The following is a 19992-nucleotide window of genomic DNA, read 5'->3' as shown; positions in this document are numbered from 1 at the left end:
CTACGATCTTCCGGCCATCCCATAGACGGTACCCATTCACCCCGTACCCAACGAAGTGACAAATCTTGCTACGGGAATCCAGTTTATTACGCTTCTCTTTTGGGACCAAGCAGAACGCCTTGCTGCCAAAAATCCGCAATTTTGAGACATCCGGCTTATGGCTATACCACATTTCATAGGGGGTTTGATTTTCTGTAAGCGCTGCCGTCGGACTACGGTTAATCAAATAAACCGCAGTGAGGACCGCTTCACACCACATTTTCTTACTCATACCGGCGTCAGCAATCATCGCCCGAGCTTTATCCATGACGGTACGGTTCAGTCTTTCACTGACCCCATTCTGTTGCGGGGTGTATGGGACTGTGAATTCGATCTGAATCCCCTTGACCTTACAGAAATCTCGAAATTTGTGGCCAACGTACTCACCGCCGTTATCGCAGCGTAAACGCGATATGCGGCTATCGAAATGGTTTTCTGCCATAGCGACGTACGTTTTGAACATTTCCAATACCTCGTCCTTGGTGTTTAGGAAATACACCGCGGAAAAATGCGTATAATCATCCGTGAAACTTAGAAAATAACGCTTACCGTTCCACGCCGCAGGTGTCATCGCTCCGCAGACGTCGCTGTGGATGAGCTCGAGGGGTCGGGTACTTCTGGGCAGCGGCATCTCGACGAACGGCATCCGAGTCTGCTTTCCAATCATACATGGTTCACATACATGGTCACCACGCACCGCTTTCTGCTCCATATCCATTCCTTTCACCATACCCGCAATCAAAATCTTCTTCAAACCGGTACCGCCGATGTGGCCGAATCTGCGGTGCCAAAGCTCTTCACCATCCATTGACTTCTCAGCAACAAACACTTCCGATTGCGAAACTTTCTGGATTCTCACGTTCAGTTCGTACAGTCGATCGTGACGACTACCGGTACACAGTACACGACCTTCGCGCTTGATTAACGCCTTGTCCTTGTCAAACACTACCTGCATGTCCAGCTCACTCACGCGCCGAATGGAAAACAAGTTATAGCTCAGTTCCGGAACGTAAAGCGCTCTTTCCACTGTGCATTTTAGCTCCTGTTCACCGATCTTCGCAACCATAATCACTTTGCCGACGTAGCGGCACTGCAGGGTTTGACCCGATGCGACTTTTATGATCACTGGCTCTTCAAGTTTCTGGACATCACGTAACCAATCTTTCGCACAGACCATATGGTCAGACGCACCGGAGTCAAGGATCCATTTTAATCTCGCACTGTCACCATCGTTTCCACGGAGCGAATCGCTTACAAATGTCACTTCTGTTTCACTACAGTGAGCATTTTGCTTCTTCTTCCCATTTTTCTTCGAGTCTCTTCCCGACTCCACATCCTTCCGAGACGGGCAATCGGACCGCTTGTGGCCGATCCTCCCACAAGAGAAACACAAATCTTCTTTCCGCTGAAATTTCCGCTCTTCCCCGCGAACGCTGTCGATGCACCACCGCCTTCACATTCGTGGGTGTGATCTCGTTTCACGCTTTCGTTCAATAATCGCGCACGAACGAAGTCGAGCGTGCACTGATCAGCAGCAAGCGTTTCCAACACTGTCACTAACTGGCTGTAGGACGAAGGCATCGTCTGAAGCAAGTAAAACACTACCAGCTTTTCCTGCAGCTTGATTCCAGCGGAGTCGAGGTCGCTCACCATCCGATCGAAGAGCATCAAATGCGCCTGCAACGATCCGGACTCGTCGAACTTCATTGTCGATAGCTTCTTGAGAAGGTAAAATTGACCAGAGATCCCTTTCCGAGCATATGTGTTCCGCAACGTCGTCCAAATTTCCACCGGAGAACGCTTCCCCTTGATGCACTCAAGCTGGGAATCCGCGATGTTCCGGATAAGCACCGACTTGCATTTCACATCCAGCTTCTGTCGATCTGCCAATTTATCCGCCTTCTGCTTGCGTATATCCGCGGAATCGGTCGCCGCCACTTGGTACTGCGGCACGTCAATTGCCTCTTGCTGAATGCACTCGAGCATATTCAACTCCTCCAGGTGGACCTCCATGCGAAAACTCCAGTTCGCATAGTTGGAGCCATCGAAGAGGTAAATTTTTCGGTCCTCTTCCATCTCCACCGAGTTCCACGCACCCGCAAACGAGAACAAACGACGAAAAACGTGTACTTTTGAGGTTAGGGCGTAGTCCGGGCCAATAACCTGAGAGAAAAGTAAAACACGCGCAGTCTCTGACGTTTAACTGAAGAATGATATTTATTCACGAGATCAAGAGTTTACTACAAGGTGGTTTGTTTTGGTATTATTACACACTGAATACAAAGTGGTTAGATTATCCCCAACAAATCATTCATACAGAAGTGATGTTTCTGTGAATCGCCTTGGAATTCTTCTGGAAATCCTTCTATAATCCCAAAACAATTCTCAGAAAATTTTTCAGAAGGATATTTTTAAGAATCTCAATGGAATTTCTGAAAAATACCAGAACGATTTGAACGGTTGAATCTCACGAAAACTTCCGGTGGAATTCTTGAATGATATCCGGAAGAATGACAGTCGTATTTTTGGATGAATCTTAGCAGGTTTTACAGCACAATCCCAGCAAAATTTATTGAAAAATTTAAAATAGAAAGATATCCGAAAAAAAAAAACTACAACAGGATTTTTGTAGGAGTCCCAGGAGTATTTCAAAGATATTGGCGTAAAAATCTCAGTGGAATTTCTTGAAGAATTTCAGAAAGATTTCCGAAAGCATCTCAAGTCATTTTTGGAAGAATACCAGAGGCATTCTCATAAGAATACCAGAAGTATTTCCGGATAAAAATCTAGAGTTATTTTCGGAGGAATTCTCGAAGAATTTCTAGTAGAGTCGTACATTTTTTGATAAAATCCTCTATAAATATCCAAATGGATTGCATCAGGATTTATGGTAAAATCTTCCATAGTATTTCGAAAACAATTTTCAAGAATTTCAAAGAATTTAATTTCCTGGATTTCAAAAGTAATCCTTAAGGAGATAAACGCAAAATCACATACAGAGTTCTGCAAAAAAATCCAAAAAGATGTCCAGAATAATCTCAGAAGTAATACCGGAATGGTAACGTTTTTTTTGGATGAATCCCAAAGCGATATCTGGAAGAATATTCAGAAATAATATCAAGATTTTCAGCAGAACAATCCCAGAGAGGATTTGAAGGATTCATGAATGATTTAAGGAAGAATCCCGGGAGACGCTCCCAAAGAATTCTAGAGTACTTTCTGGAACATTTTTTTTTTCATATGATTTATATATAAAAATACTTTGATTCAAATATATTTCTTGTGTAGCATTAAGTTTAACTACAGACATAGCTCGTAACATCAATAATAAATTAAATTTATAAATCTTTTAAACACATCCAAATTAAGTAACAGTTCAAAGAGTAAAATACCATTCTCATGAGTTTTTGAGAATCATATGGTCGGTGTTTAGACAGACCAGACTAGATGAATTTTGGAGCTCTAAGGATACGTAAAGAACTCCATCAATTTTAAATCTTCCATGTTATTTTGATACAAATGTATCATCAAATAGATAAGTTCCATTATTACAGTAAATATCTATAATATTTTGATGTTTCACATGTTTGGGGTACATTTTTCTTACTCGATTGAAAAAAAAACACTTGGTTCAGTCTGTCTGAACACCGACCATATCTATGTTTGCTATTTGATATTTAAATACTTGAATTGTGCTGTATCAATATTTACAGGTAATTATAATAAATAAGTATGTATAGAACAATAACAATTTTAATTTATCCCCATAATTGAACGACAATATTAATTAGAATGAGCCTCCCCCACATCATCCCTCTCAGGAGAATTTTGATTCCCAATATATTTTTTTGCGGTGGTTCAGAATTGAAAATATCAAAAGTCTATTGTAATCACATCCTTTTTGTTCAATTGCATGTGGTGTTATTCGATATTTAAAATAAGATTCCTTAAGCCGAACATGTTGATCCTTCCACAAGAACCAACAACAAGCATTGCTTATGTTAAGAGATTTTATCGTAATGCACAACCAGCCTAAACGTTCTTCCCCTTTTGTATATGTACTAATTATAATTTCAAATTATTTTAATTAAATTAGTTGTGTTGTCTACTATTGTACACGGCAATATGTTTCAAAATAAGTGGAGCTGCTTTTAAAACAAACTTTAACATCGATCAACCAAACCATAGAATATCCAATAGCGAAAAAATAATAATAATAACCGATCATTGCAAATCGAGCCGAACTGGCGCTCTTTCCGTGCGCACGCGCTCTGTCCGTGCGCACGCGCTTTCTGCAGAGCTGTCAAACAGACTTTTGTGCCTTCCTTCTTTCGCTCTCCTTCAACTCAACAACTCAGCACGATCCACCTCGCGGTGGATTGGTGAGCTGTCTGGTTGTTGCAGATGAACACTTATCGTGTAGCGTGACATCATCATTGACAGTAAGCGTGCAACTCACCAGAGAAACGATAGGTGTAATTAACAACTGCGCTAAAGTCTTTCACCAGGTGGGCCACGGATTTAGTGCAACGAACGAAAGTTGACTGTGTTAATTGTACGGCTAGCACCATAAAAAAGAGGAATATTATAGTATAGTGAACCTTTATAAGAGAGATACGCGGACACTGACATTTCTGTCAAAGTGTGAGCCAATCGAGCAGCGAGAACTGTCAAAGCGTGAGCCAAATGAACATGCGTTGTATTTGTTTTGAACTTTTCTTGAGGAGTAATGTAATCCGCTTAAAATTTTTTCGGTGAAAATTGTTCTACGTAGAGCAAAAAGTAAGAAATATTTTGCTTTTTTGAATTGTTTCAATGCGATATATAGTTGTTGATTTTTTTCTGCTGTTTATTAGTTTGGAAAATCAGCTCAAAGATCTATAACGAAATAAAATACACTTTTTAACAATGTAACAATGTCCGTGTTACGATATTATTTTCGACGCCGAGCAAACTCAGTACTGCTGATCTGTTGCCAAATCATTCCATTTTACTTCCACTTATCTCTCATATAAAGGATCACTAGTATTACATTGCCAATTCAATGCAGTAGTCCCGGACACGATCACAGGGTTTGACGGTGCCAAAGTAGAAGGTGCACCATAATAATACCCGTCTGTGAAACATATCACCTTCTCAATACTTTGGCACACCTCCAACGGTTCATGATTTATCATGAAACGGCTGTATTCAAGCGGAGGATCTGTTAATACGTTTCGACATATTATCAGGTCCTCTTCGAACGGAGGGACCACCAGGGCTCATTAGTTACTTATAAACTAGTGCTAGTTGTTGATGTTTCACTTCGTTTACACGAGCTGTAGCATCCTTTGTACTAATCAGCAATGGTGGTTAAGTTTCGAAGCTAACGTGTGATCAATCTTTTATAATGCAACATAAGAATGGGTGTTTGGTGGAACTGTGCGTTACACTCGTCGTTATTAAATTTAGTGATTGTGAAGGTGCTATTATAAAATCATTAATAAAATCTATGGTGATGAAAATTTGAAAATGAAAGTGGAAGTAATTATGATAGTTATGTTAAAATATAATAATAATGATGTGAACTCTACTAATTTAATAATGGCCATAATACATTGTGCAATCATTTCTCTGAATATAAACTTTATTGCCTAGTTGTGCCTAGTTCTTCAAACGTGATAAAAATGTTAATAATGACAGCGAGTGCAGAAGAATGGGTCGAAGTGATTTTTTTTACTGTAACTTTCTTGATCGTAGTGCTAAATCGTAGTTTGAATAGTAATAACTCAACAGCAATAAAAATAATGAAAAATTTCAATTGATTATCTTCTAATTACTTAGTAATGAAACAGATGGTAAATGGTAAATAATAACAATGAATTTATATGAAAATGGTGTGCTGTGAAAAGTGATATAATGGAAAGTATATCTGCCCAAGTAACAATTTTAGTTTTACGAATTACTTCCAGGGTGCTAGAAATAAACGCCCATAAAACCACGGTCAAGGCACTGTTGCCTTAATCGCATCCCCCAAAACCTCTTGTAGATTAGAACGTGACTAGTTGGCCCACTCTGAAAGAGGCTATGAAGTGTATAATTATGTCACACGAATAAAGCAAAATAGCATTTATGGTAGCTATTTTGAGGCCACCTGTTCTAGATGAATGTTGCATCATCTTGAAAATGATTTTATCATAACGTCGATCGTGCCGGATTTATTAAAACGTAAACAAAACAAAATAAAATGGAAAACACATCTGTGAAAATGAATTACGTAGTGCTTTAAATTTAAAGTGGTTTATTTGGATATAGTGCTCACATATTTAGTGCCGAGTCAGATTTACTGTGAAATGTGATAAAAGAGAAGTGAAATTGCGGGTGCCCCCTCTGAAAATGGTATATTTAGAGTTATTTAGCATTTGCTAAAATAAAACGCCAGGTGAAGAATAAAACACATTCAACATTTCTTGGTTTGATTGGGCAGTAATTGTGCTTTAAACTATAATCAGTCAGTTTAATCATCAAACCATGGCATGAAATGCGCGAATTCATGGAGATAATATGAATTGTGAAAGTGAAATTGTGGCAATCGGAGTGAAATTAATATGGCGAACCCTAATTGATTGATTGTAATCGACAAATGCTGTTTTGTCATCATAAATACACAAATAAGGGCGACTTGTAATGTTTCGGCATTTGTGGATGTAAAATTGCCATAACAAATGCTGATTGAAGATGATGCAGCTTTTTTTCGCTTTTCATGGTAACCAAGCAGCATTCAACAAAAAATGCAGTTTGGGTATGCTATTATGAAGAATATACGCAGAAACAATGAAAATGGACATAATTTTGTCGTTTTTTTCGTCAGGAATAAGTGTTCGGAATGCATCGCAATGCATTCCCAATGCATCTAAAGATCCCAAATACTGATTCAATAGGTATAAATAAGGTAAGTTATCAAGACTCAAGTGCAAGTCAATCAGTTTAAAAGCAGCTTTTATGACAACAAGGTGTATTATATCAATCTTTTACCATAGCCGTCACAAATAAGTGTCAAGCAGCCACCATATGCAGTTTAAATGAGGTATTACATGCTGTAATAAATCTGGTTTTGTAGCCACAAAATTTTAACTTTATAGTTTGTCTCTGAAAGGTTTTGAAAACAACTAAGAGCTGACTTACAAAATATCATCTTCTAGCAACGTTAAATGTCGCCTATAGCTATCATAGCATTCACGTAACTGTCATAAAACATTAATAAATCCACACGAATGCCAAATTGCTGTGGAATTGTTACTTGGGCTGAAGTGTATTACGAAAGTTGATGAGTGATAATCGGTGATATACGTGATAGTGTCGAAAATAAAAGTGACGATAGTGAGTGATGAAATGAAATGGGGAATGAGGACCTTTAAATAAAACTATTTCGTTCTTCACTTTAACCACTCTAGTAGCATTTCAGGCCTTATCACAGTTTGATAGTAGTCTGAACTACTAGACTGCAAAACTACGGCAAGGGCTGATTGCTGCTAACGTACACAGTGACCATTTGAGCAACATTGCTTAGGAACGTCTGTGTGATGAACGCAATAGAGGCTTATAAAAGCAAATGCTGGGAAGGAGCTTAGGGCAGATTAAGAGTGCCAGTACTACCCCTATCGCTACCGACAAAAAAAAAACTAGTATTACATTGCCAATTCAATGCAGTAGCTACACTTACCAGAATAATTAGATATATAATTAGTCTGTAAGACGTCTTTTGTGAATCTCTTTCACGTATGACGAAAACTAACACATTTTAGAGTGTTGTACTAAATGTTCAACCATCTTATTTTTATTGTATGTTCGATACCATGAGCGATGAAATCCATGAAAAATGAGTGTATTTTGAGACACTTGTGCGAAAAATTACAAAGCTATCATGTACCTAACAAGCTGTCTGAAACTTGGGGACAGGACGTGCATGACCAAAATTGTAGTTGGTCCAAATTTATTTCAAATATAGTGCAAAACATAAACATACTTTTAAATTATGAGTGTATTAAATCATTATTAAGTACAAATTTAAGGCGATACGTCAACTTTTTATAGGTTTTCAAGCATATCTAATTTTTTGTGAGAAGTTCGTGCATAGAGATTGAACTCGGGAAAAAAAAATGCGACACTTTGTTTTGGGTGTAATTTTTATCGCGTAGGTTTTTGGGTAATTTTAGTTTAGAGTTCTATGTTTATGTGTGCAAAATTTTATCGCGATCTGTGTTTTCAAGATGCATATGAAACAAGAAGAGCTACGCCAGCAAATCTTGGGCGCGGTGATCGATAACCTTGGTCAATCGCACAGATGGATCGGCAAAAGGCTTGGAATCCACCATTCCACCGTGTCCCGCGTTGTGAAGATGTTCCAGGAGACGATAACCATCGAGCGGCGCGCTGGAAGGGGCCGAAAACCGAAAACGGAATACCCAGAGAAAGCGTGGAAGAATAACCCGAATCTTTACACCCGAGACGTGGCCAAAAAGTTCAATTTGTCGAAGTGGTTCGTCCAGCAGACCATGGAGCGGGCGGGGCTACGTGTTTTTAAGGTCAGGAAGGTGCCAAACCGGATTGATAAGCAAAACACGGTGGCTAAAATGCGTGCGCGGAAGCTGCGGCGTGAGTGGTTGGTCAAGCCAGGCTGTCACGCCATGGACGACGAGACATGCATTACGGCGGACACCAAACCAATCCCCGGCCTCGAGTTTTTTTTCGGTACGTCCCGCATGGAGGTTCCGAAAGAGAAAGATGTGCAAATTCGCGAAAAAGTACCTGTTGTGGCAGTCGATCTGCGAAGTAGCAAGCCGTTCGTTACAACCGGCACCATAAACGGGCAGATTTATCGAGAGGAATGCTTGCAGAAGTGCTTGCTACCCTTGCTCCGCTCTCACCGTGGTCCCACGCTGTTCTGTCCGGATCTCGCTTCGTGCCATTACGCCATGTCTGTAATGGATTGGTACAAAGCGAAAGGCGTTAATGTGGTCCCGAAGGAGGCGAACCCACCAAATACACCACAACTTCGTCCGATCGAAAAGTTTTGGGCGATAATGAAGAAAAAGTTGAAGAAAAGTGGAAAGACATTAAAACCGATGAAGTTTTGAAGAAAAACTGGGAGAAATTGTGTAAGAAAAATGGACAAAGCCTCGCCCAAGATCTCATTAGCAGTGTTAAGAGAAATATACGAACATTCAGCTTGGGAGAGGAAATTCAATAATTAAATTACAGTCACCCCACAGTTATGGATCAACTAAGGGTCATTTTTCAGAACAAAATATGATTAAAAAACATGGAGATGTTGTACAAAACAAAATTACCGCCCTGACATTGTAGAATATAGTTGTTTTTAGGAATACACTTTAAAATGCCCGATTATTAACGAAAAAGTGTCGATTTCTCCAGAAATTTCAAACGTTGTCCATCCCACAGATGTGGATCAGTGGGAGAGGAGGATCCTTATTATGGATCAAATCGACTCATACTACAAAAACCAATTTATCTGCTAGGTAAACGAATGGCGTGCTGGTGAAAGCATACGTTCAGGCATTTGTTTCGGAATCGTCTTATCTTTGATTCATAACTGTGGTAAGGGTTTCAATGCCCCACAGTTATGAATCATCGCTTCTAAGAATACGGTTGACATTGTATTTCCTACGGACGAAAAAAATATGCTTAAACATATTATATTGATTGCCATGCTGTACAGATTTATGGTTCACGTAGGTAAAATATGTTCTGCGTAATTGCAATTCTATTTGACGAGATATTCCCGTTTTAATCCAACTCTGATCCATATCTGTGTGCTACCCATAACTGTAGGGTGACTGTATACCAAAACATAGCTAATATAAAGTTATTTAATCCCTGAACATTTGAGAAGTTTCCGATTTAAAATGAACATTTGGTGATCATTTTCGTGTGTCTCATTTTTTTCCGAGTCCAGTCTTTATTACAAGCATGTACGCAAACATTGCTTTCCATAGGGACTGTCCATTAATTACGTAAGGGGTTATGGGGGGAGGGGGGGTTTGAGATTTCTTACGCGTCATACAATTTATTTTGGATTTTCATACAAAAAATCTTATCATGGGGGGAGGAGGGGTTGAAAAATCCCGAAAATTGTCTTACGTAATTAATGGACCGCCCCATAATAGCTTCAAACTCAGTTTTTCGACGATGTTCGGTGTTGGGTGCTATCCGGTACTGGGGGATCTCCCCTAGAGATACAAACTTCTACATTTCCACGAAGAAAAACTCAAAGAATTAGAAGTTGAAAAACTCTGTAGTTAATTCTTGGGTTCCTCAATGATTTACTTTGGCATACGGAGTTTTTGTCGACCGATTGTATTGAAAGTAGTATGCACTGAAGCAAGGAACATATTGTACCAAATATGGGTTCAGTAGGTTAAAAATCTACGAAATATACGAAAGTGAATAAAAGTGCCAAGAAAAGGATCCGTCTCCATGTTTGGCATTATCAAAAACTGGGAAAATTCTGGAAAAAAAACGGAGAAAAAGCGGGAATTTGAAAATGGAATTTTTGGACAATTAAACATTTGTTCACGCTGCTAAATTGATCGATTGGTAACTCGCCTGAGATGACCGATTGTTCAAATTTTCAGCGTAAAATACCTTTTGGTTTTCAAGATTTGTGCTTTTATAAATTCCATATTTGGCCTGGTTGCATCTACACCACAATAAATCTTTTTCTATAGGTTATTTGAAATAGATAAACTTTTTGTTTTCGCCTTTTTGAACATAGATGGCAACTGGGTGGCGTTTTCGTCTTTAAATCTAGGTTGGAATTAGATTGATCACCGTCAAATTGTCAGGCCAATTTTATTTCGGTCGAATCTAATTCCATTTGGTGTTGAAACTGTAACTCAGAGTGTATTTTGACAATTCCATCCTAGATTTCAAAATAATTTCGACATTACCCGTGAGTGCTGATTAGTGATTCCTATTCTCTGATATGTCACACTTTTATTAGTTTTATACCCTAAACACATGCAGCTAAATTTCTAATTCTCGAAAACTTATTCAAACAGACTCAACTCAGAAAAGTAAACAAACTTACTTTATCAATCCTACGTGTTTTGCAAACAAAATTCTACACGTTCCGCTTTAAACCAAATCAATTTTTCATTTTTAGAACGATTAATATCAGGATTTACAAAACGGCGTAAGTAAGATTTTCAACTTTCGCCGCTCCGTTGTATGGAGAGACAAAATGAATTAACCACGAATTAAAACAAAACACTACATGAGTTGATTTTACACTGGTACAAAAACGTCGTAAGTAACTGAATGAAACGTTTCATCATTTTGTCATACATTTTTTGTTGGAAACGATAGGAACTACCTAGTAGTTTAACGCAAGCTGATTGCATGCAAACACATGCATGCGATGTACACGGCGAAAAAATGTTAAAAAGGGGATTCATTTTAAAACAGTTTTAAAAGACAGGTTGTGCTCCTCTTTATTTTTTTTTTTTTCAAAACCGTATGAAAGCTAGTTACGTCGATTTGAAAAAGTAATCAAGAATTATTGAATAATGGTATATAATATATTTTGCGGTGCTTTAAAAAGCTTTTAATGCTTTAAGATGAAGATGAATCGAAGCGAATCTTAATGTTTTCAAGACCACAAATCTAGAGAACCTGACAGTCGATCTGTCGAATAAACGGAAAATTTGATCGATCGATAATAGCCGTAATGGCTCTTGAAATTTTCAGATCTAGCTTCGATTTATCTTCACCTTAAAGGGAACACATCAAAAGATAGTCCTGAAGGAAAAAGGCTTAAGCTTAAAGTGTTAAAGATTAATTTTTTTTGAAGATTTATTACCTCGAAGATATAGCATGATCATTGTACTATACGTTTGGCCTTCATCTTCCCATTTCAGAGGAACCCCCATCTATCTCGAGCACCATCCAATCGCTAATACCCCAGGGCGAGAACAAGCTGCCACCGATTGTGAAGCAGATCACCAAAACCGAAACCAAGCACATCGATGTGGATAACGACGCGGCGCTGATAGCGAGCCTGCGCGACGGTACGCTAACCTTTGCGCTGCAACGCAACCTCCACGTGCTGGTGACAATTGTGGAGCTGAGCTGCTGCATCAACAAGACTGTGATTAACTTTACCACCCGTGGAATGCACTACGTTGGCCAGGACGAGATTGTAATTCTGCTGGAGCTGGGCGATTCTGAGCTGCTGCCGAAAGATATCTTCGTACACTTGAACGATATCTATCTGGATGCGGACCGGGGCAACACCATCTCCGAGCTGGGATTCAGTCCACCGAGGATGCCAAATTTCCTCGGCTCAAAAAACCACGGCGGGTTCCTGTATGTGAGGCCAACCTATCAGTGTATGCAGAATGTGATAATACCGGATGCGCCCTATCTGGTGGGAGTTTTAATTCACAGGTGGGAAGTACCGTGGGCAAAAATATTGCCACTTCGGCTAATGCTACGGTTAGGAGCACTGTATCGGTACTATCCTAGTCCGCATGTGAGTGTACGGGAAAGAGAATCCGTTTATGTGGAAATTGCCCAAACGATCATAACTCTGCTGGCAGACTTTAGGAACTATTCGTACACCATTCCCACCATTCGAGGCATGGTAATACACATTGAAGACCGAAAGACGAGTATTTTGATTCCGCGGAATCGGTACGAACAGGTAATGAAAGTACTGAGCGGTACAAAGGACCAAACGATTCTTGCCTTGGGGGGGAATTTCAGCAAGGTAGCAGATGGTCATTTGGTGTGCATTCAAAACACGGATTCGGGTTGTCCGGAAACGGCGCAGTACTCGACACAGGCTATCAATATCGAAGGACAACCGAGAAAAGGTAAGTGTTGATTAGAAGCTTGGCAACAATTAGGTATTCTTATCAAATGTTTTCCACCATTTGCAGTGACTGGGGCCAGTTTCATGGTTTTGAATGGAGTGTTGAAACCGAACAGTGGTTTGGTGGGTAAGTGTAGTATTGTGGAGGACGGGCTAATGGTGCAGGTTCCACCGGCCAAAATGAACACCATCAAGGATGCATTGAAGAATATGAAGGACTACAAGATAGTATGTGGACCTATTGAAGGGGAAGACAGCCAGAAGGAGATCGTCAGCATCGAATGGACAGAAAACGATCTCAATTTCAATATTGGGTAAGTACTTACTTTGATTCGCGCCAGAACCGGGTATATTACAATTACGATATTACAATATTCGCTTCAATTTACGTTTAGGGGGAAGGTCGAGGTAGCCATAAATACCAAATTTTACTATGATTCTCTCACGGTGGACCAAATCATTATTATTATTATATTATTTACATCAGTAAAGAGCCTGCCTTGTATATTTTTATGTCGTGTGATTCTCTAATTCGATATTAAGATATGGAGTATCGAGTAAGGGAGAGTTGACTGCACCTAAGAACACATTTCAAGACCGCATAAAAAACATTCGATAAAGAAGTTGTCAGATACGCGTTGGATTCCCGAAGACATTCTCACCTATATAGAAGCAACCGCTAGCACAACATACGACTGATATGGTGCTGACCAAGAAGGAGTTTAAATGTTTAAATAAATGTAACGGTTTATTTTTTTTCTCATGTTGTTTTTTACTTGAAATTTTGCTAGTTTTTCAAACTGTACAAAAATAAACGGTAAAACTAATGTAGATTTTGAAATATCGCCAAAAAACAAGAAGTGTCCCCCCTAAAAACTTCAAAAGATTTTTGATTAGCTTCTTTTAACGTCCACGTGCGTTTGCAAGTTGCGGGACAAGAGCTGGGTATATAATGTTGAACTGAACAATTGGGTCCTAAAATTTCAAATGAAATCTTGTTTTTATTCAATAACACGAAAGAGCATCTTACTGCAATTACTTTAGCAATTTTTCCCGCTCAAATAAGGGCTATATTATGTTTAAACTTTAATTTAAAAATTGGGTCCATAAATGAACCTTGACACTTAAGATCATGTTTGACGTTCGCTTAGTCGACAAAAACACCACAGGGGTTTCAGTTTTAACACTGGGGTTGTTCCTATCTGACATTTCGGAAGGGACACGGAAAACAAAATACACCCAAAATTTAAGTTTAAGCCAAGGGGTGTCACAAAATCTTTAAACAAGTTTTTTTTTTGGGCTCAAACCAACGGAAAACATTAGAAAATTGAGTAAACCTGTGTTTTTGGCCTAAACTTAAGCGTTTGGCACTAAAATTGGGACAGGGCTTTAGGACCCTATTCGTCTGGCAACATCTGAACGAAAGCCAATCTGGCAAAATTGCTATTTACATGAACAGTAACCGAACGTGAATAAATTCTTTCTTGTCTAAAGCATACTGGTATCCACACGTGTTTATTATTTTTACTGAGCCCCCGTTTCCCTCGCTTTCCGCTTAACCTCAACACATAAAGGAACTATTCGCGGCCGCGTATTTTCACTTCACGGGAAGCATCATTTTTCACATCTCTCAAGTGGGTACACGCAAAAAAATTGTGCGGTAAAAACTACCATACTAGGGGGTTAACTTAAGCGCTCGCACCGGCAATTTTCAGCAGACTAGAAATGCGCTTGATTTTACCATGTCTGTAGTTGAAATCAGATTGTTGTAAATTATTTCTGTCAAATGTACCAGTATTGCGGTGGGGTGTACCGTAAACATAGTATATTGGTCTGAATTTCCATGGTAGTTTTAAGAATGGGCGTAGTCAGCTAAAATAGTTATTTTTACCACAGAATTTTTTCCCGTGTAGGCAGTGTTGAACCCCACTGCACAGTAGTGTTCAGAATATTGTCTGATGTTCAGGACTGTCTGATGAAAACACACTTCGGTAGACCTCCGAAGATGATCATGTCGGATCAAGGAGGACCGAAGTTCAGAGTTGGGCAAGTTTCTCAAGCAGGAAGGTATTCAGCAGCAGTTTACGCCACAACAGAAAGGAGTTGCAGAGCGCATAAATCGTTCGCTGGTAGAGATGGCGTGCTGTGTGATCATCGATTCTGGGTTGCATTATCGTTACTGGGCCGAGGCGGTTATCACGGCCAACGAAACCCGTGCAACAGACGCCCTATGTACGTAATGTTAATGACTATCACGACTACCAAATGTTTTTTTTTTTTTTTTCGAATAATCTCCATACAAAATTGAACGAGAAAACTCTGCTGATCAATTGCGGACAAGAGCAAAGCAGGTAACACATTGGGTTGGCTGAAACTTGTCGGGAGCTGCTTTGGCTGAAAACCCTATTGATGGACTTCGGGGAGCCTGTACAGGAACCAGTTCAGATCTTCGAAGATAATCAAAGCTACATCAAGATTTTGAAGCAGAATACAGGACTGAAGCGATCAAAGCACGTGAACACCAAATATCACTTCGTTTAGCGGATTTGGCTGGAAACGCCAACGTGAATGTTACGTCGGCGGATATGTTGGTGGACATTTTTACGAAACCGCTGAACCGCCATTCAGCATCGCGCGATCATCGAGTGTACAAGGAACGCAAGGAACTGACTGTGAAATAAGCTCAAATAAGAATGGAAAGAAATGAAAAGAGTAAAACTTATTCAAGTGTTTCGCCTCGATCTGTAAAGACGTGTTTTATTGTTCGCTCTGCTATTTTTCCCTTCCAAAAGGTTTCAACAGGTTAGCCATCTCTTTAAATGCTTGGCTGATAATGTCCATGTCATCCAATGAAGCAAACAAATTGACTGGATCTGTTGAAAATCTTTAGCGCATTATTAAATAACTGACACGAATGCCCATTGCCTTGTCGTAGTCCAGGCGGGATTCAAATGAACTGAAATTTGCATACATTATGCACGTTTTCCATGGTCGTTTCTATTAGTCTTGTAAGCTTCCCGGGCAAGCTGTTCCGGCCTTGATTTTCTATAGCCTTACGCGGTTTACACTGTCGTATGCAGCCTTAAAGTAGATGAAATGGTGTTGCGTTGGAACCTGTTTTTCACGACATTTTTAGAGGATTTACGGTACAGTAAAAATTTAGTCCATTGACGATCCTTTAACGAAGCCGGGTTGGTAACTTTCCACGGACTCGTTTACTCAGGCTTGGGAAAATTTAACGATCACAAACCAAACCAAAATTTCAACCCATTTATCCGCCTGCATTCACACAACACACATGACATTTATCGTCCGTGGAATATTACGAGCCACGGCAGGAAAAAAGACAGACACACCATGTGTTCACACTCAATCTGTTCGGTAAAAATAACTGGGTTTTGGAACTACCGAAAAAGTCAGTAAACTAAAAAAAAATGTCAGAAATCGAAAAACAGAGATTTTTTACTAAAATTTTGCAGAGAGCTTTCTTTTTATATCATATATTGATAAAAAATAAAACATGGTGAAATTTGCTTTTCAATTACGCGTGGCGACAGTTTTCATTTTACTCACTTTTTCGGTAGTTCCAAACCCAGTAAAATTTTACCGACCCCAGTAAGTGTGTTGCATTCGATGACACACTCTCATTCTAGTTTCAAAACTTAATCACTTTACCATAATGAGCATTATTATCGCGTTCATTGAAAAAAAAACCTATAAAAATGCTCATTATGACACTCTCATTCTGATAAAAAAAACAGAGTCGAATAGATTATAATTAAGTTATTTAAGGTTGCATTACTTGAAAATATGAAAGTTTTTACTAGTTTTATGTAAAGGATAAATCTCCCGAATGGCTCGATATCGTTGTAGTCTGTGAGAATTACTGCTCTTGAACGATCTCTCGCCCTTCCTCTCGCATAGGGCCCTCCGATTGTAATGCGCCACGACTCGTTATGGTTCATGAACTGTTACACTCAATGAATATGGTTCGATCAGCTTTTCGGATCGAGATTCAAACACTGCGTTTGCTAAAAAAAACAAACGACAGAAGAAGATCTGGAAAAATATTTTATAGGCCGCATTAAGAATGGTGATCGCTCGGAAATTCTAACAACTTGTTGCCTTTCTAGTAGATGGGCTATATTGTCCCTTTCTTCCACTTCTCCGATTGCTGTTTGTTTCCCAGATTTTGTCAATCAGCCGGTGTAGACAAACAGCCAGCCTCTCCAGGCGCATCTTTACGAGTTCAGCTTTATTGTTCGTTAGTTGGTGAACGTCTTTCTCAAGGTGCAACCTCCCTCAAAGTGGGGGCTAGTTGGTTTTCATCGCCCTCACCATTCATTCAGGTTTTCGTCAAAGTGCTGCTTTCGCCTTTCGATCACTTCACGTTCATCAGTCAAGATGCTGCCTTCCGATGCGAAGCCATTGCGTCATGCGTTAAGCTTCTGATAGAACCTCCGCGTGTCTTGAGCTCGACAAAGCTGTTCCATTTCGTCAAGCTCACTTTCTCTCGGTAATGCAGTCTCGAGGTGCTGCGTGTATGCAGATGCGACATCCGGTTGCTTGAGCCGCTCTAAGCCATATCGAGGCGGCCTTCGGTATCGAACAATGTTGTTGAAGGATAGTTTTATTCGCATTTTTTTTTTAAAATGAGGATGTCTATAACTATTGTATACCCTTTTTAAGATTTTACAAATTTCTGACGTTCCTTTAATCTCTACTTTATAACAGGGTTCTCTCTCCAATCGATAAAAAGCCTCTCAATGGAGTACCTAGCATACGTGTGCACCGGGGAACTGACTATTCCAATGCCAATCACATTATCCGATGGACCGAAGTCTTCATTATTCAGGTAAATCATCTAAACCTGGGGTGCATAAATAGACATACCTTTGCACTGACGCCCTTAATCGCTAATTCCTAACAGGGTGATGAAGAATCGAACCATCCTGGTGATCCCATCAACATGTCGAAACTGTCGGAGCAGGTGGCGAAGAGCGCTTGTACGGCACTGGTTGCATTTCTCGATCTGCTAGCATCCAACGGATTCACCAAAATTGGTCTGCGAATAATGTTGGATTCGGAAAATGTAAGTTTTTATAACTGTGATGTGTTCATGTCCGAGAATTACCCGGCTTTTGTCTTCCAGGTTTCCTACGAGGCGGGTAGCCAGTACAACAAGTTGGGTCCCCTGTACATGAACGCCTTGGACAACGAATTGATAGGTACCCTGAACCGACAGGCCAACAGTTTACATCTGGACCAGCAAATCATTATCGAGTTAATCTTTCACATTCTGGACAAATAGTCATCCGACGATGAAATTTAGATGGAGGTGTATTGTAACGGCGTTCAATTCTATGTACCACGTATAACTTCATCCAGGTGGTTAGGGCTGTAGGTTCGGTTACATAGAAAAGCAGTTTAACACGTTAGATGACACAATATTAGCAAAGTGCATGTATGTAAAATAGAAATATAGACTGTTGTTGCTATTATTAAAGAGGAAGAGTATGGATGGAAACCTGTGTTGATACAACTATTTACAAAACACGTAACAATGATTTGATCTGTAGGATATAAGTTGCAAAAAGAAACATAAAGTACTAGTAGGTTATGTTTTAATCAATTGCGCGCAGTTAGGAACGAGAACGTTTTATGTAAAAAAGTGGCAAGTGGCAAGCAAGGAGAGGAATCTACTTAGGCAGAAAAAAAAACAAGAAGCGAATCAAAGATAAGCAACTTGTCTTTGTATGAATATTTCATGTATTATAGTTGAATTATTGGAAAATTTATTATTGCTATTATAACCAACACAATATATTTATATTTTATTTAGAAATTTTAAAATAAACCAGAGCTATTGGAAAACCGATGACTGTGACCCGCTTGTTTGTTCGTCGTTAGAGAAATCCTTGGACAAGAAAATCATTTCAGCGCTCACATGCCTAACGGCTACAAAAAGACACTTAATGCGTTTGCTAATTGCACCGCGATAGCGACGTAGAATAATAGTTTCGGCGCCAAATAATGTATACATGTGATTGTGCTGTGGAAGACCGCTTGGAGTCCTTTTTTCGGTCAATTTCGGTCCGAGCCTCTGAACTGGACGGGTCGATCAATTATAATTGCAAATTTGTGAAACATCCTGCCTGAAAACAGTGGTTGGCGATGGAAAAGGGTGTGTTTCCCATGTGGATGCAACGTTTGTTGGGATATGTTCTCACCCACCCAGCAGCGATTTGTCGCGGGTGGCACTGCGTGTGTGAAAATTGCGCATGGAATGCACTTTTTGTGTTAGTGCTATTGGCATTTCCATACTGTGTTAATAGCTGACAATCAGCCACTGAGAACCGCGTGTTTGTGCGTTGGTGCTGGTCGGCAAAAAACCACACAATTGGAAATTGAAATTTTGTGTATTTATAAATGCTAGGTGTCTGGAGTAATATACACTACCGGGGCAAAACGCGCCTTCGCATTTCGGTGAGAAGAGCAACGGTCGAGTGGAGAATACTGCTTATTAATAGAACGTGAATATTATGAATACCCCTTATGAATTTGATACATTTTAAATAACCTAATTGTGATAATATGTATTCTTAAATATCACGACCGTTTAGCTTTTCTTTCAATTTACAGTATTTATCAATCAATTTAGGCACCTTTGCCTTAATTAGGACATTTTACCTCAGATACTCCGAATAATCCCATACTGGTGAATGTTGATGGCTATCGTTCGGAACGTTGTTTTTCTATACCTTCCAAATCATTGTCCATTTATTTTTATGATAGAAAAGTACATTAATTACGTCCAATAAAAATTGATCATTATTATTTTTTTCATTTTTTGTTTTTGTGTTCTCAAAATTTTGGTTAAAATTAGGAAAATGTAAAATTTATAGAGTAAATTATTTCTCATTTACTTGCTAACGATACTAACTAATCTTTAACTATTAATATATTAGTACAAAAATGCTCTCTCTCATCCAGGTGTATCTCAAGGCAGTTTTCACATTCATAATTGGGTGGTTATCATACTTGTCGTGACGACATTCAGAAATTACCGAATCTCAATA

At 39.4% G+C, this 19992-nt stretch overlaps 1 protein-coding gene across 1 annotated transcript in view; it reads left to right on the top strand.

The window, feature by feature from the left end:
• Positions 1 to 18791, top strand: part of LOC5571512 (zinc finger FYVE domain-containing protein 9) — a 39936-nt gene extending 21145 nt beyond the window's left edge. The window contains exons 4-8 of the mRNA XM_021837278.1: positions 11958 to 12914; positions 12981 to 13227; positions 17648 to 17768; positions 17844 to 18005; positions 18066 to 18791. Coding sequence (XP_021692970.1) covers positions 11958 to 12914; positions 12981 to 13227; positions 17648 to 17768; positions 17844 to 18005; positions 18066 to 18224 — 1646 coding nt within the window. The 3' untranslated portion in view covers positions 18225 to 18791. The remainder of the gene's footprint in view (positions 1 to 11957; positions 12915 to 12980; positions 13228 to 17647; positions 17769 to 17843; positions 18006 to 18065) is intronic.
• The last annotated feature ends 1201 nt before the right edge of the window (positions 18792 to 19992 follow it).

Source organism: Aedes aegypti, chromosome 1 (genome assembly GCF_002204515.2).
Source record: "Aedes aegypti strain LVP_AGWG chromosome 1, AaegL5.0 Primary Assembly, whole genome shotgun sequence".
Lineage (NCBI taxonomy): Eukaryota > Metazoa > Arthropoda > Insecta > Diptera > Culicidae > Aedes > Aedes aegypti.
The sequence above is the reverse complement of the archived record's forward strand: the minus strand, read 5'-3'. Positions and strand labels throughout refer to the sequence as shown.